Here is an 18,761-nt window from a genome sequence, read left to right as displayed (position 1 = left end):
ACATTATATTAATATTCTGTGAAGGTTTATGAGATGCAGCATGGATGTCATCATCAGCGTCACATGTCCCAAAGAACACACTCTCAACACACTCCTCAGAAATATACTTTATTGCTTTTACATGTCTCAAAATAAATTATTTTGTGTTAGAATCAATAAAATCAACAAGAATAACAATATTAATGTTAAATAAAGACACTACAAACATATAATGTAATCAAGAAAAGCAAGAAGACAGATCAAAAACAGCCTGCGTTAATAATCTGAATATTGACCGGTTTGAATTCACTTGAGCTGAATGTTCTTCTGTAAACACACTGAAACCATTGGATCTTGATCTGACGGTATCATAGGACGGTATGGATGAAGAAGTGAAGTGTTGGTGAGGTCAGGAGGAGCGCAGGTCTCGTCTGCTGCTCGGGATTCAGACTCCGTGAGTGTTTATCCGTAAATCTTTCTTCATTCTGAAGGATGAAACTCACAGATTCTCCTCTCATTCATTAATCTCCTGCTGCGCTTATGTTTCCTGGTGCCTGTGGAAGAGGTATATATAAATAATATATAATATATAATATATAAAAAAAAAATATATATATATATATATATATATATATATATATATATATATATATATATATATATATATATATATATATATATATATACACCAAAATGTATTCAGACACCTTGAGCATTTCATGCATTAATTCAGTTTATTCACTATAGTTTAAAAATATGGTAATAAAATATGACAAGATCTCAGAGTTACACTGTGTCAGAAATAATCTTAATTATGTCAGAAAACACTCAAGCAAAACATGAATAATTTTTTGGTATAATATGTCACAGTTTACTTTATTTTGCTATCCTCACTTACAGAAATGAACTATAGTGTCCTGAACACACTAGTAAAAATATATCACAATTATCAACAATGTCTGAATAATAATTTTTGGTTTGACTATATATATGTAAACGAGAAATATATTTCACACACAATGAAAAAAACAAAATATCTTATTTTTATTCATTACTTATTATATTTAATCAAATTTTAATGTAGAATTTAATTTATATATATATATATATATATATATATATATATACAGTACAGTCCAAAAGTTTGGAACCACTAAGGTTTTTAATGTTTTTAAAAGAAGTTTCGTCTGCTCACCAAGGCTACATTTATTTAATTAAAAGTACAGTAAAAACAGCAATATTGTGAAATATTATTACAATTTAAAATAACTGTTTTCTATTTGAATATATTTGACAAAGTAATTTATTCCTGTGATCAAAGCTGAATTTTCACCATCATTACTCCAGTCTTCAGTGTCACATGATCCTTCAGAAATCATTCTAATATGATGATTTGATGCTCAAGAAACATTTAATGTGTACAATTGTACAAAATATTTGTGTACAATATTTTTTTTCAGGATTATTTGATGAATAGAAAGTTCAAAAGAACAGCGTTTATCTGAAATCTAATCTTTTGTAACATTATAAATGTCTTTACTGCCACTTTTGATTGATTTAATGCATCCTTGCTGAATAAAAGTATTAATTTCTTTAATTTCTTTTCAAAAAAATAAAAATAAAAATTCTTACTGACCCCAAACTTTTGAACGGTAGTGTATAATGCTACAGAAGCTTTGTATTTCAGATAAATGCTGTTCTTTTGAACTTTCTTTTCATCAAGGAAATCCTGAAAAACTGTTTTCAACACTGAATATAATCATAAATGTTTCTTGAACAGCAGATCATCATATTAGAATGATTTCTGAAGGATCATGTGACACTGAAGACTGGAGTAATGATGCTGAAAATTCAGCTTTGATCACAAGAATAAATTAAGGAATAAATCTTTTGCTCATCAGAACTACATTCTTGAATGATTTAGGGATTTTGTGTTTCCTCATGTTTATACTGCTGTGGAACAGGAAGTCACGGTTGGACAATTTCCTGTTCATAATCACCCTGGGAATATACTTCAGAGATATTTACTCATAAATAATTCTAGGTGTGCCAATAAAATACTTTAAAATGAAACTGAATTGAAATTGGAAGGTGATTTAAACTCCTTTTACACACAGAAAGTTGTCTTGGGTTCAGAATGAACGTCTAATAGAAATAAAGGCGGTTTGTGATTTACACATTTCAGAAACACACAAACAGTGACGATGGGCGACTGAATGTGTGTTAAAGTTCAGAGCGTCTGAAGCCTGTGAGCAGATTCATCAGATAACGGCAGAAATGTGCTTCTCACGTGTCATCAAATCAACCGGTTCTGGCGGTTCACATGTCTTTTATTTGTTCTCTAGAAAGTTCCTGTTACACAAACCCCCCCCAAAAAAGCAAAAACAAAGCAAAGAGATCATTTTGTTACATCTCCCTCATCTGAAACCTGAAAGAAACATCTCAGATGTTGAACCGACACCACTCTTGTTTAGTATTTTTGTCTTGTTCTCCATTACAAACATTCTTAAATCAAGATACAAGAAAACGACTGAAGATATTATGTCTTTTTAATTAGAAATTACTTAAAATGAAGTGAGTTTGTGTTTAAAACAAGAACAAATATCTGCCAATGGAGTCAGAAAAATACACTTCATTCAAAGAGAAAACAAGATTATTTTTCTGATTCCGTTGGCAGATATTTGTTCTTGATTTAAACACAAACTCACATTTTTTCATTAAACGAGAGTTAATATCTTCAGTCATTTTGCTTCTCCAGTAAATGTATCTTGATTTAAGAATGTTGTGAAACCCCCTTTTAGGAAGATTTACCGGCCAATCAGATTAGAGGACCGGAGAGGCTGTTATTTAGATGAACTCACTCTTTCTGCTGTGCGAACTCCGGCAGCGATCCCAGAATGCTCAGCTGCTCCTCCAGCGCCACGATCCGCAATCCGATGTAACCCGACGACAGCAGGAGAAGAACCGCACTACACACACACACATAAACAATCATGAGTGTTTATCAGATGATCACAGTCACAATCAAACATTCAAACACACAAATATGCCATCAGCTCAGGTCATGATTATCAAACCTCAGCATCAAACATTTAAAAAACTGGACGTTCAGAGAACATTCAGAGATAATGTTTTCATAACTTAATGGGAACGTTCTTAGAACGTTTCATATTAATACTTTCATTCATCAAGGACACATTATATTGATCAAAAGTGACAGTAAATGCATTTATGATGTTACAAAAAAATTATATTTCAAATAAATGCTGTAAGTTGATCAAAGAATCCAAAAATATTAACTGTTTTCAACATTGATAATAATCATAAATTTTTTTTGAGCAGCAAATCAATATATCAGAATGATTTCTGAAGGATCATGTGACACTGAAGACTGAAAGTTCATCTTTGATGAGACTACAGTGCTGCTGCAGTTCACTTAACGGCCACAGGTGTCGCTAATAATAAGGGTTTCTGAATTCTACATAAAGGCCCTTTAAATTTTAATAATTCGGGGTTCAAGCGTGTATCGCTGAAACTCTATTGTAATTGTTCAAATTTCCAAAGATCAGCATTTTCCCCCTAAAAATGACCAAATTGAAACGCTGAGGGCTGGTAGTACTCACACCGTCTGCAACATCACAGATCGACCTGATGGGGGCGCTACTGCGGTCAAAAGTACGAGATGGCTCGTAACTCCTGAACTGTTATGGTGCGTTCACACCAGACGCAAATTAAGCACGAGTGATTTACATGTTAAGTCAATGCAAAGACGCAAATAGACATCTTGCGGCACGATTTGCGTGAATGACGCGATTCGGCAAAATTTTCATCCGTTTTGGATTTTTTGAAAAACATACTTTTGCAAACTAGTAATAGGTTTTTGACTCGATCAGAATCAAACCCGTGCAGCGAGATTCTTTGGAGTCTGATTGTAAATAATTATCAAAAAAAAAAGTTGAAATTCCAATTCTCGGTCTCTAAGTGGGCGGAGCCAGTTTTACTAAAATGGCTATAACTTGCGAACGGAATAAAATATTTTCACCAAAATTGGCACACCTGTGTAAGAGCTCATTCTGCAGTCGTGTGAAAAAGAGTGTGGTGACTAGCCACTTGGTGGCGCTATAACAGGAAAAAAACATGAAAAATGGCTCTCACGACTTCACTGTTAGTCCGATTAACTTGAAAATTGGCATGTAGTGTCTTTGTCCGTGGTGTAATGACTGTCTATGAGGACATTGACGTATCTCAAAAAACATGTCCGCCATCGGCCAATGAATTTTAAGCAGCTATCAGACAAGATTAACAGAGGCCGATCGGAACAAAACTTACTAGGCCTGTAAGAAATGTGAAAGAAATTGGCCACAATTTGTGTTTTTCACGTGCGTAAAGAATGGTGTATCGTGCAGTTTTTCACACACACCCACGGTGGAACTCCTCATTCTAGGACCGCCGCTGTCCATCGAATCATTCGATAAATATTGAAGATTATTTCAAAAACCAACTTTAGCGAACTAGTCCTAGATTTGTACTGTTAAAAAGCTTTATTAACAATATATTTCCAATGATAAATTGCCTGTATTTGCTGTAAATTGTCTTTTCCATCCATTATCGAGATGGTTACAGGCTTGCTAATTAAAACATTATACCTTTTTATGTATGCGCTGAAAGGCCTTAAAGTGCTCAAACCCTGATAATTGCTGCTCGCAGATTTCATGGTTTTTACTGTATTTTTGACTAAATAAATGCAGCATTGGTGAGCAGAAGAGACTTGTTTTAAAAAATATCTGAATTATTCCAAACGTTCGAACAGTAGTGTATGTGCTGTGATGATGTTCAGGTCTATCTGTGTGACCATCAGCCTCTGAACATCAGATTATCACATTCACTGTCCGGATCGACCGCATACCGTCTCACTGTAACAAGTGTCACATCTTTTATTCTCTTTATTTCATTTCCCATACGTCAAAGCATTCATTTCATTCTGATTGAATGTTTCTGTAGGAGAGGCACTTCAGAGGTCGTGTCTGATTCTTCAGCGTCTCAAGGCTGATTTGCACTGAATGATGGGTAATAACACTTCATACTCACAGGATCAGATAGAAGAGCAGGAGTCTGTTGAGGCTCCGCCTGTCGTTGGACGCTCTGACCTTCTCTGTTACCCAGGAGACCACTAGTTAGAGAACACGTCAACATCATGAATGCTTTACACTAACATTCAAACGCTTGGAATCGTAATCATACAACCACTAGAGCAGAATGAATGAATCTACTCCGGTTCTAGATGGTTGATCCGACAAACTTAAACCAGCAATAAATCAGCTGTCAGCGTGTGAATGTACAAACGTTCACCTGTGTTGTGTTGCTCTGGCGTGTTGCTGTTTCTGCTGGTGTTGTCGTGTGGCGTCGAGGTACTTCGAATTGCTGCGATTAACACAATAATAATCATTTTATAGTCTTGATTCTGCATTTCATATAAAACAATTAACTGATTAACACATAGAGTCAAGTTGAGTGTGAACACGTGTTACAGATTCAATCAGACTCACCATGGAGCGTTAGAGAGTCACTGAGAGTCTCTTCGTTCAAAGGAATCATGTGATTCTCGTGATTCTCCTCTATACTCGAATGGCTGGAGATCTATCAGAGGACGCGACAAATGAAACAAAAGCTACACACAAGCAAACACAAGAGCAGGAAATGTATTGATTCATTCCTCTAAAGCATCAGTTCATTCTTACTCTGTCAAATTCCATATCAGGAGTGTTTTCTGTGGAGGATTTCCTGCTGATGGTCTCAGTCTAACAGCAAACAGAGCGAGTCTCACTTTAGATTGACGAAACACACTTAAAAATCATTTTCGAAGAGAAGCACAAACCTGCAGTTGTGGACAGAGCGACAGGAGCAGCTTAAAACACGATTCTCGATTCCGCAAAGACACGAACAGGTACTGAAACACAAACAGGAACATCAGAAGGAAACAGAGCTGTGATCAGTAGCAACATGTCAACAGATACTCGTGAATCTGTTTTTGTGCTTAATATTAACCTGTTGCCTGTCTTAAATGATTGTAAATGGTTGTAATTCATGGAATACAGACCTAAGGTTGGTCTATTTTTGAAGAAGAAGTGAAAATGTTTCCTTAAAAAGTCATAAATGAACTGTGCTAAAAAAAATTTCAATATATATGTTACAAAACAATTGACCCTTCGCCGGGAGTTTGATTGACAAGCGATCTAACCAGTCATAACGCCGAATTCGCTATTTTGTCCGACAAAGCAGTCAGGAGTTAGAAAATTAACCTCGGTGGACTTGAACAACGTGAAAAATGGTGTGTATTTACATCGTTTTAAACAACATACCTTCTGATGTTCATTCATGTTTATTTGATACTATAAATGAACTAGTAGGAAAAGATGATCGGTTCACGAGCCGCTTGAGCTGAGGCGCTACAGCAACTGTCACGACACATTAAAGAGCCACAAAACAGTTTTATTGTTCAAATTTATTAAAAAATTACACAATTTGAAAGCTGGGACTTTGTTTAATATCATCAGTAACCTGCTTTGTCTTGTCTGTCGACGTGTTGTCAGTGTCCTCTTTGCTCAGAGATGTATTTTATACTGCGTGTTGTGTCACAGCACCATGGTTTGTCGGACTAAGCAACGGTAACTAAGGGGGGCGGGCCTTTGCGAAGTGTCAATTAACTGCTATGACAATCAAAGCCATATATCTAATCAAATTATGTCCCAAATTTGAAGTTGATATCAATAAAGCTGAGCCACAAAAAGGTTTTTCTATAATAATGCAATGTCCAATTTCAAACAGTTTTCATAGGATTAATTGTAAGTGCTTTTTGAATTGTACCTAATTTATGATTATTACTAAAATATGTGATTGGGAAAAGGAAGAGGTCAGTCAGTCATGTGATCTTTGATACCTTGTGTCCGTCGTTGGTGATGACAGCGATCGCATTGGGAACGATCTTAGCAGTGTGTTTCTTCTTTAAAGTTTCAACGCTGGACACGTGGATCATCACCTACAGCAACACAAACACATTCACACGTCTGTCTGAACAGGAAACGTTCTCTCAACATTAGCACAACGTTCATTCAAAGTTATCTGGTGTTTACTCAAAATGTTAGCACAAAAATATTATTTATACATCATTCATTAGACGTTCGTGTAATGTTTTCTAAATATTACTACTTGTTTCAGAATGTTAAGATAACATTAAAAAAGTAATGTTCCCATAATATTTGAAGAAAGATACAATGGAATGTTCCTTTAAAGGGTCTATATGTAAGAATTTTCATTTATTAATTGCCAATGTGTGAACAGCATTTTAAAAACAAGACCTTCCCCGACTTCCTTGTTTATGAAAGTCCGTGACTGATTTTTATGTGAAGGAATCGGGTAATTTTTGCCGGGAAAATCAAAAGGATGTCACGGTTACGCTCCCGAGAGCCTCTCTTCCGTTTAATGACACATGAAACGAATGATTATGCCGAAAGAAAATGAATTCATTCATTCACTCTCACAAAACCAGATCTATATAGTCTATAAAGTCTCAACTTTATAATCAAACTATCATAACAGTGTAATTTTAATTACCTCGTCTGTCGACATGATGCCAGTGAATAGCAAACCTTGTGCAAACATATCCACATCGATACGATAAACGGCTGTTTTCTCACCGCTGTCATTTTTGTTGTGTTTGTTTTGTTATTGAGATAAAAGCGCGCGGAATTCAAATATTCATCTAACCGTCGCTCTCAGCAGCGTGGACGGCGTCGAGATGTTCGCTATCAGTATTACTGCAAAGGTATTTCAAACTTATTTTTACTTCTAATCAAAGAACAAAAGAGAATTTGGCATGAGTATATCGTGGTCATGAATCGCGTTCAGTCTCTTCAGTTCACTTAACGGCCACAGGTGTCGCTAATAACAAGGTTTCTGGATTCTACATAGCCCCTTTAACGTTCACAAGAAAAACTTTAAAAAAACTGGATGTTTTGAACGTTCAGATAACATTCAGAATTAATGTTTTCATAACTTAACATTCATAGAACATATATGTATGTTTTCTGTCTTTTACAAGCTGCAACTGTTCTTTAGAAGATGTTTGAGGGCTCGGATTCGTCTCACCTTGGTTTCCTTCAGCAACACAGACGAGTGGAAGCAGATGTGGTGATGGGACACGTACATCTTACCATGGTAAATCACCTCCTTATGCAGAGCGCAGGAGAACACTGAGACAGGACACATGAAATCAGATTGTTTCAAAGTGTGAAATCTTTTTTGGGTTAGACATTGTTGAGATCTCTTCTGACACATTTGAGAAGCAGGAACTGAGATGTGAGCGAGACACTCACCGTGTTCCAAATCCTCCGTCTCTGGAATCTCAGGGAAGAGTTTGTGGAAGGTTTTGTTGTGGTTCTTGAAACTCTAGAGCAAAAGAAGAGAATTATAAGACAATCGTGATCATGCACAGTAAAATCCCCAGAGGTCCCTCTCTAAATAGTGTTAAAATAACATTGAAGCAAAGTTTAAAATTAGATAATTAAGCAATTAATAAGGCTGTGACTGTTGTTCTCTTTTCTTCAGTGATTCTGCTTGTTAACAGCAGGTGTTCATCACTAATGCGCAATCATCACTTAATTAATTGCTTAATTATCTCATTAACTTTAACTCTGCTTAACTGTTACTTTAACACAATTTAGAGAGGGACCATATGTGCTCTGATCAGAGTTGATGTAACTCTGGAGATTTTCGCAAGGAGATTCAGTGATGAAGAATAAACTCACATTATGAGAACCGGATCCGTCAGGCCGATTTAGACCCTCCTCCTCGATTATCATGTATCTGATAGACAGAAGATCAGGACACAATCTCATAATAAACATAGAAACCAATGAACAAGATCAGGGTCACTTAGATGGTTAGGATTGTAAAAGTGTTGGGTTAGTGTTAAAGGATTAGTTCACTTTCAAATTAAATTTTCCTGATAATTTACTCACCCCCATGTCATCCAAGATGTTCATGTCTTTCTTTCTCCAGTCGAAAAGAAATGAGGGTTTTAGATGAAAACATTCCAGGATTTTCCTCCTTATAGTGGACTTCAATGGGCACCAAACAGTTGAAGGTCAAAATTACAGTTTTAGTGCAGCTTCAAAGAGCTCCAGACGAGGAATAAGAGTCTTATCTAGAGAAACCATCGCTCATTTTCTAAAAAATACAACTGTATATGCTTTATAAACACAAATTATCACCTTGCACATGATTCCGCTTTCCGTATTCTTCAAAAAGCTTACGCTGTATGTCCTACGCCTTCCCTATTCTACTTACGGAACGAATGCAGCACCAGTTTCATTTTTTTTCCATAAGTTAAATAGGGAAGGCGTAGGACATACAGCGTAAGCTTTTTGAAGAATACAAAAGTGCGTCTTTGGTGGAAGCACTTGGAAGGCGATCATTTGTTTTTATAAAGCACATACATTTACATTTTTTAGAAAATGAGCAAGGAATAGGACTCTTATTCCTCGTCTGGGATCATGTAGAGCTCTTTGAAGCTGCACTGAAACTGTAATTTTGACCTTCAACTGTTTGGTGCCCATTGAAGTCCGCTATTTGGAGAAAAATCCTGGAATGTTTTCATCAAAAACCTTCATTTCTTTTCAACTGAAGAAAGAAAGACATGAACATGTTGGATGACATGGGGGTGAGTAAATGATCAGGAAATTTTAATTTGAAAGTGAACTTATCCTTTAAGGCCCGTTCACACTTGAATGTTCTAGTAGTAGCATTTAAAAAAAAAAATGTTAGTTGAACGTCCAATTAAATCATTTCAGGATTAACTAGGTATAAATAATGTTCTTTTGATAACCTTTGAGAACATTAGATAACTTTGAACAAAAGTTCTATTAATGTTACTGAAAGAATGTTTGTTCATAACTTTGAGATTTTTCACCAGATTAAAAAGGTCACTAGCTAACTTGAAAAGGGCGAGTCACGGTGTAATTGTGTGAACGTTCAGATGATCACCTGCGTACGACGCTGCCGTTGTGCTCCAGGAGCTCCGGATGCATCTCATCTGGATTCTGAAAGCTTCTGCTGTCTGAAGACCTTCTCAACATGCTGCTCTTGGGCTTGGCTGTGATTCCACCAATCTCCAGCTGATATCTGAAGCACATCCACAAACATCTACACTCACATACCCTTCAAAATATGACACAATCATCCACAACTGCACATTTTCCCCTGTTACAGTGAAGCAGGACATCATTTCACAGCTGATTTATGTTACTACGCAGTGAGAGTTAGTGCCTGTCACACATCACATGTGTAAAAATGAAAGTGAAATGCTGAAAACACTTTCACGTTTGTTTGATATCTGACCTTTGATATCAGCAGCGTTCAAGAAATTCCAGAAAGTTCACTTAATGTGAATCAAATAAGATTACTACCAATAATTACAAGGTGATAATTTTCTTTGTCATTATACTGTCACTAATGGCATACAATTAGTATAGTTTGTTACTGTTTCTGAAATAAGTCTTTTGTCACTAAATTCAGAGGCTTTACTAAATAATAAAAAAGTGACAAACAAGTTCAGAATGCAAATGGATGACAAATGACACACTTCACAAGCCAAAGTTGATTAGAATTCCGTATTTACCATCAGAGACGAAACAGTAGCGGTGATCAAACAAAGTTATTTAGTGGAATGAAATGAAATCCCAATTGAAACATGTTTGCTTTAAGAGCCAGAGCAGGTTTTCACAAGCTTTAACAAGAAATACATAAACTTCTGAGTTTCTACATTACCTCATACACTGTCTCCAGAGAAACTCACTGACAACATCTCACCTCCATCAGCTCGACTGAGACGACACTAAACCACAGCTTCTCTAAAGTCATACGTGAATAGAAAAGGATTAGACCGAAGTCACTGACACTTGCTGAACTGGTTTCTGCTCTGATCCAGTCTAATGAGCCTCTATGGAAACTCGATTAGCACGCCTGCGTTCACTCATGCAAACAGCACAAAGACAACGAGAACACGGACAGCAGATGAAGAAAACAATGCACTTGAAACACTTTTAACTGCATCTTCAAATAAATGATCTGATTATTAATATTTACAATTATTTACACAATCCTAAAATCTGTTAGATAATGAAAATAGGCTTCACTGTTTGATATTGTGGTACATAAATAAGAAACAGGTATGAAGTTTAATTCTAAGCAAATGGTCATTGAAGAAGCTTTACATTCAGAACATGTTGACCATCATATGTTGAAATACATACGATAAGCTTGTTCTGGGATTAAAGCTTCTTAATAATAATAATAATGCTTCAAAAAAACACCCTATTCATGCAAAACAAAAATACGTTGCTCTTCAAATCAGCAGCTGTGACCCAAAACAAACGTGTTAATACATGAATGCTGCTGAACTGCTGCCAGTGACACTGAGAAATGCAACTGGTTAATGTGACGTGTGAATGTGTAATGTAGCCAGAGGGCTCGTCTTTTACTGAGGTAATGATTTTACTATGTAAAAACTGAAGTTGGGTTGAGTTTGTATACACAAGCACATGTTCTTTTTGTCTGTGTAAAGCACTTTCAGTTACTGCAGTGTGTGACATTTACTACAACCCGAATTCCGGAAATGTTGGGGATGTTTTTTAAATTTGAATAAAATGAAACTAAAAGACTTTCAAATCACGTGAGCCAATATTTTATTCACAGATAACATAAGTGTTTAAACTGAGAAATTTTACACGGCGGATTGTGTTTACCGACAGCGGTTTAGTTGGCATCTGCAGATGGCACAGCGGATTGTGTTTACCGACAGCGGTTTAGTTGGCATCTGCAGATGGCACGGCGGATTGTGTTTACCGACAGCGGTTTAGTTGGCATCTGCAGATGGCACGGCGGATTGTGTTTACCGACAGCGGTTTAGTTGGCATCTGCAGATGGCACAGCGGATTGTGTTTACCGACAGCGGTTTAGTTGGCATCTGCAGATGGCACGGCGGATTGTGTTTACCGACAGCGGTTTAGTTGGCATCTGCAGATGGCACGGCGGATTGTGTTTACCGACAGCGGATTAGTTGGCATCTGCAGATGGCACAGCGGATTGTGTTTACTGACAGTGGTTTAGTTGGCATCTGCAGATGGCACGGCGGATTGTGTTTACCGACAGCGGTTTAGTTGGTATCTGCAGATGGCACGGCGGATTGTGTTTACTGACAGTGGTTTAGTTGGCATCTGCAGATGGCACGGCGGATTGTGTTTACCGACAGTGGTTTAGTTGGCATCTGCAGATGGCACTGCGGATTGTGTTTACCGACAGCGGTTTAGTTGGCATCTGCAGATGGCATAGCAGATTGTGTTTACCGACAGTGGTTTAGTTGGCATCTGCAGATGGCATAGCAGATTGTGTTTACCGACAGTGGTTTAGTTGGCATCTGCAGATGGCACGGCGGATTGTGTTTACCGACAGTGGTTTAGTTGGCATCTGCAGATGGCACGGCGGATTGTGTTTACCGACAGTGGTTTAGTTGGCATCTGCAGATGGCACGGCGGATTGCGTTTACCGACAGCGGTTTAGTTGGCATCTGCAGATGGCACGGCGGATTGCGTTTACCGACAGCGGTTTAGTTGGCATCTGCAGATGGCACGGCGGATTGCGTTTACCGACAGCGGTTTAGTTGGCATCTGCAGATGGCACGGCGGATTGTGTTTACCGACAGTGGTTTAGTTGGCATCTGCAGATGGCACAGCGGATTGTGTTTACCGACAGTGGTTTAGTTGGCATCTGCAGATGGCACGGCAGATTGTGTTTACCGACAGTGGTTTAGTTGGCATCTGCAGATGGCACGGCAGATTGTGTTTACCGACAGTGGTTTAGTTGGCATCTGCAGATGGCACGGCGGATTGCGTTTACCGACAGCGGTTTAGTTGGCATCTGCAGATGGCACGGCGGATTGCGTTTACCGACAGCGGTTTAGTTGGCATCTGCAGATGGCACAGCGGATTGTGTTTACCGACAGTGGTTTAGTTGGCATCTGCAGATGGCACGGCGGATTGTGTTTACCGACAGTGGTTTAGTTGGCATCTGCAGATGGCACGGCAGATTGTGTTTACCGACAGTGGTTTAGTTGGCATCTGCAGATGGCACGGCAGATTGTGTTTACCGACAGTGGTTTAGTTGGCATCTGCAGATGGCACGGCAGATTGTGTTTACCGACAGCGGATTAGTTGGCATCTGCAGATGGCACAGCGGATTGTGTTTACCGACAGTGGTTTAGTTGGCATCTGCAGATGGCACGGCAGATTGTGTTTACTGACAGTGGTTTAGTTGGCATCTGCAGATGGCACGGCAGATTGTGTTTACCGACAGTGGTTTAGTTGGCATCTGCAGATGGCACGGCGGATTGTGTTTACCGACAGTGGTTTAGTTGGCATCTGCAGATGGCACGGCGGATTGTGTTTACCGACAGTGGTTTAGTTGGTATCTGCAGATGGCACGGCGGATTGTTTTTACCGACAGTGGTTTAGTTGGCATCTGCAGATGGCACGGCGGATTGTGTTTACCGACAGTGGTTTAGTTGGTATCTGCAGATGGCACGGCGGATTGTGTTTACCTCTCTAAGACATCCTTTTATAGCTGATAATGTTACAGACCTGATATCAATTAACTTAGTTAGTTGCTAGATGTTCTCCCAGCTGAATCTTTTCAAAATGTCTTGCTTTTTCAGCCATTTGTTGCCCCTGTGCCAACTTTTTTGAGACCTGTAGCAGGTATCAAATTTTAAATGAGCTCATTTAGTGGATAAAAGTGTAAAATTTCTCAGTTTAAACATTTATGTTATCTGTGTTCTATTGTGAATAAAATATTGGCTCATGTGATTTGAACGTATTTTAGTTTTCATTTTATTCAAATTTAAATTTGGGTTGTATAATACAGACACACACACACACATTGTTTTTCAAAAAGTTAGGAATAATTAAGATTTTTATGTTTTTGAAAGTCTCTTCTGCTCACCAAGGCTGCATTTATTTGATCAAAAATACAGTAAAAACAGTGAAATATTATTACAATTTTAAATAAATACACAGTTTTGTCATGAAAATCTAGATGGCGCAGGCTGATAGGTACTTAACCCAATCTGCTTGCAATCACATAATTCTCTATAGGGTACAGGCAATGAGCTCGCTGCTCGACCTTCAAATACTGTCATTTGCTGTAGCAGTTTGCAGCGTGCTTTCAGAAACTCTCCACCTTCCCCAGCTCTCACCTGTTTAGATCTGCTACGGGGTACTTCATGAATGCTTGTACAGCAGCAGCATGTCTTGTTTGCTCACAGCAGTGTGTTGTGTGTGTACTGCAGTAACAGGTTTTGTACTTGATCTGCAGTAGCAGTTATAACCAGCAGCAGCAGCAGCTATAATCATCTGCAGCTTTAATCAACAGTGTGCAGTGATTTACCTTCCCACTTAGCTCTATCCCGTGCTGGGATAGACACAGGTCCTAAAGCACTTGCCCAGTCATAAACTTTCATTCCAGTGATATTCTTTTGAGCTCTTTTGTATTGTCTTTCATCATTTCTCTTTTTCAAATCTTTCTGTCTCCACGACCGTCATATGCCCCTAATGCTGACTGGTTAGACGTTTGTTTTTTGTATCATCCCGACTAACTTCCAAACGGTGTAGATAAAAAAATGGATACCCCACCTTTAATCAACAGCAGCATCAGCAGCATGGCAAATCTATTCGCCAAGACCAAACACATTAACACTGTCATATATATTACTGTGCCAAACCCTCAGAGTTGTCATGACAGAACCGTACACCAAGTACAATGAATTTCTCCCAAACAGTTGTTGTTTAGCATAATACATATCACGTCATATTTTAATAAGGACCCCTTAGTTCCAAAACAATTACAGTGTAAATATTTTCCAGGTTGTTATCCCTTTATTTCTTTACTTTTGCATATTGTTCCCTTTTACCTACACATATGTACTGTATTATTACACTATTATTACTGCAAATTTGGTATATTTACACTGTAAATTGCATTTTGTAATGTAAATAATATTGTAAAATCTCATTTATTCCTGTTCAAAGCTGAATTTTCAGCATTTTGCTGCATAAATATTCTTTAACATTATAAATGTCTTTACTATGACGTTTTAACAATTTAATTAATGAAAAGTAGAGTACATACTATATATATATATATATATATATATATACACACACACACACACAACTAACAGGGAACGTTCTCAGAATTTTGGAATTTTGCAACATTGTTATGACCAACGCAACACAGAACGTTAGAAGTTACCTGGTCTTTAATAATGTTCTCAAAACGTTAGCACAAAAATGGGATTTACATCATTCAACTTTGTTTTATTCCTGAAACATTCATTTGGATGTTCTTTCTTTTTAAACATTTTTTTTTAAATGTAACATTTTTTTTTAATGTTACCATTTGTTCAGAGAACATTCAAAAGTAACATTCCCACACTGTTTGCAAAATGATCAAACGGAATGTCTTCTTAACGTTTATATAACCAAGAAAAACATTTTGTGTTATTATGTGTTGCAGATGAACCATCCTGAAGATTAGAAGATTTACCCTCTTTCAGAAGCCCTGTATAAACTCATCCCAACACAAACACTCACCCTGAGCTGTCCAGAGAAAATCTCCTGTTTGCTCTTTTACTTCCCATTATGCCACAGTGAGATTCAGATGTGTTTCAATCAAGCGGCTGCCTGCAGATCTGTGCATTATATGTGCCCACCTGATGCTCAGCCACACCCACTTCAAAACACAACCACGCCCACCAGTCGTTACCATGGCTGCGTCTGAATCCTGGAAAATCTTGCAATCTCAAGTAACTGTACATATTTGTTTGGTTATGTCAGTGTGTCCTCTAGACCATTATATGTGATATTAACCAGAAACTTCATCTAAAGCACTGAATGAGCAGCAGCTTCAGTCAACATGTGGGTTGGTTTGCCCCGCCCACTGGCTCCAGTGAGGCCACACCCACTTTAAAAGCACACAACTGTGGCCACACCTGCACGGATCAGGTGTTACACAAACACAAACTCATCACGTCTAGATAAAAACAGATGCTATCAGACACAAGAGAGACGGTGAGACAATGATGAAACGATGATCTCTCAGGAATTCACAGTCACTGCAGATGAAGAAAGAGACAGACACAGAGAACATGAGACTCACTTATAAATTTGTTCATTTTTATATTTTCATTCTTTCAGCTGGTCCATCAGATGATATTATGATTATTATTTCCACCAGCCACATGTGGGATATCAGGGACACAACCGTCCCGTCTTGAGATACAAATACCAATCAGATACAGGTGCATTAGGAGACAGGATGTTACACGGAAAAAAACAAAATGTTCCTCTACAGATGTCAAAATTACTTCATGTTCCATTAATGAGGACAAATAGTACACACACACACACACACACACACACACACTCGTATCGATCACAGTTTCAGTATGGAGTACCACAGGGCTCAGTACTTGGACCGTTGCTTTTCAGTCTGTACATGAGAAATCATTAGGAAGTATGGCGTTAGTTTTCATAGTTACGCTGACGACACTCTATATTTCTTCGTGCCCTGATGAAACATACTAATTCACAAAATTAAAGGATTAGTTCACTTTTAAATAAAATTTTCATGATAATTTACTCACCCCCATGTCATCCAAGATGTTCATGTCTTTCTTTCTTCAGTCGAAAAGAAATGAAGGTTTTTAATGAAAACATTCCAGGATTTTTCTCCATATAGTGGACTTCAATGGACTCCAAACGGTTGAAGGTCAAAATTACAGTTTCATTGCAGCTTCAAAGAGCTTTAAACGATCCCAGACGAGGAATAAGAGACATCACTCGATTTCGAAAAAAATACAACTGCATATACTTTATAAACACAAATTAACGGCTTGTACGTGCTTTCGCTTTCCGTATTCTTCAAAAAGCTTACGCTGAATGTCTTAAGCCTTCCCTATTTTATTTGAAAGTGAACTAATCCTTTAACAGAATGCACAATGGCCAAGGTCAAAGATTTAATTAAATAATACATTACATTTCGGGTATGTTTTTCACCTAACCCTATTGTAAACCCCCAGAACATGTGGAATATACGACACGTGTCGCATGGGATCATTCTGTGATACTTTTGCGTCTTTTTTTAAAGCTTGACGCTGCTATTCACTGCCATTATATGGACGAGCGCGAGCAGGAAATTCTCCTTTTGTGGTCCATAAAAGAAAGAAGGCCGTACGGTATTAGAACAACACCAGGGTGAGTGAATGATGACTTAATTTTCATTTTAGGATGAACTATCCCTTTAGCCACACATAGCTCCGTTCTGTAGATATCAGCCCTGACAAACTCATATCAGATACTGGAAATAAGCTGCTTAAAGCTTTTACTCTATCAAACGTGAAGCAAATCAGTGAAAGCAAGACAGTCACACACCTGAAAAACACAATGCATTGAGCAGAGAACAATGAGAAGATACACACTCAGATTTCTTCAATAGTTGCTCCAGATGAAGCTCATTCTGTGTGTGTGTGTGTGTGTCACGTTACACAACCTCCCGAGAGACACATTAGAGCATCTCACACACCTGCGCACACACACACACCTTTCAGTGATCAGTTCTTAAAATAACCTTTTGAACCTATGAAGAACATTTTAATAATCTAAAGAACCTTATTTCCACTATGAAGAGCCTTTAGTTGTTCTACGGAAGGTTCTTCAAGGAACCATCAGTGAGTCCCTCTGTCAGCTTCACCTGTTCTCTTCAGCAGAAGGAGGTTTGACAGCAGATGAACATGATCAGCATTAGCTATGATTTTCAGATCTCAGGTCAGATTGTGTGTACAACACAAACAATATGGGTTCAACTGGTTTGTCCTTTCACCTGTCAGACGTTTGGCAGCGTCACTCTGAACACAGTATGAACATGATTAGAGTTATTTTTACACTGTTAGAAGAACAGGTTCGATCATCATTTTATGGATTTTTAAGTTTTCAGTTCATCAGTTCAGCATAGTTCACTCAAAAATGAAAATTATCCCATGATTTACTCACCCTCAAGCCATCCTAGGTGACTATCATATCAGAGATATATTTAAAAATATCCTTAGTCCTCCAAGGTTTATAATGGTTGTGAATCTGCGTTTTGAAGTCAAAAATAATGAATCCATCCATTAAAAAAAGTAATCCATACGACTCCAGGGGGTTAAAGGGTTAGTTCACCCAAAAATGGTTCACCCTCATGCCGCTCCACACCCGTAAGACCTTCGTTCATCTTCAGAACACAAATTAAGATATTTTTGATGAAATCCAATGGCTCAGTGAGACCTGCATAGCCAGCAATGACGTTTCCTCTCTCAAGATCTATTAATGTACTAACAACATATTTAAATCAGTTCATGTGAGTACAGTGGTTCAATATTAATATTATAAAGCCACGAGAATATTTTTGGTGCGCCAAAAAAACTAAATAACGACTTATATAGTGATGGCCGATTCAAAGTTTCGGAGCGTTATGAATCTTTTGTGTCGAATCATGATTAGGATCACGTGTCAAACTGCTGAAATCACATGACTTTAGCGCTCCGAACTGCTGATTCGACACACTGATTCATAACGCTCCGAAACTTTGAATCGGCCATCACTATATAAGTCGTTATTTAGTTTTTTTGGCACACC

General features: G+C 37.9%; 1 protein-coding gene across 1 annotated transcript; it reads right to left on the bottom strand.

Annotated features, from left to right (window-relative positions):
- Nucleotides 1-280: 280 nt before the first annotated feature.
- Nucleotides 281-14,313, bottom strand: LOC137003754 (GRAM domain-containing protein 2B). Its single transcript, XM_067364038.1, has 13 exons — nt 14,285-14,313; nt 10,021-10,158; nt 8,784-8,841; nt 8,352-8,424; nt 8,125-8,228; nt 6,917-7,015; nt 5,855-5,926; nt 5,718-5,777; nt 5,526-5,616; nt 5,329-5,400; nt 5,068-5,149; nt 2,841-2,948; nt 281-533 (listed from the first exon to the last, which is right to left on the bottom strand). The coding sequence occupies exons 1-13, from the start codon at nt 14,311-14,313 to the stop codon at nt 518-520; spliced, it is 1,002 nt and encodes a 333-aa protein (XP_067220139.1). The 3' UTR covers nt 281-517.
- Nucleotides 14,314-18,761: the final 4,448 nt, after the last annotated feature.

This window comes from Chanodichthys erythropterus, chromosome 16 (genome assembly GCF_024489055.1).
Source record: "Chanodichthys erythropterus isolate Z2021 chromosome 16, ASM2448905v1, whole genome shotgun sequence".
In the NCBI taxonomy this organism is placed as follows: Eukaryota; Metazoa; Chordata; class Actinopteri; order Cypriniformes; family Xenocyprididae; genus Chanodichthys; species Chanodichthys erythropterus.
Note: the sequence above shows the minus strand (reverse complement) of the source record. Positions and strands in the feature narration are given on the sequence as shown.

Coding starts and splice junctions, on each gene's coding strand:
- LOC137003754 (XM_067364038.1), bottom strand. CDS start 14,313: ATGAAGTACCCCGTAGCAGATCTAAACAG. Junction 8,842..10,020: donor AACGGCAGCGTCGTACGCAG/GTGATCATCTGA, acceptor TCTGTCTATCAG/ATACATGATAATCGAGGAGG. Junction 7,016..8,124: donor TGTTGCTGAAGGAAACCAAG/GTGAGACGAATC, acceptor GTGTTGCTGTAG/GTGATGATCCACGTGTCCAG.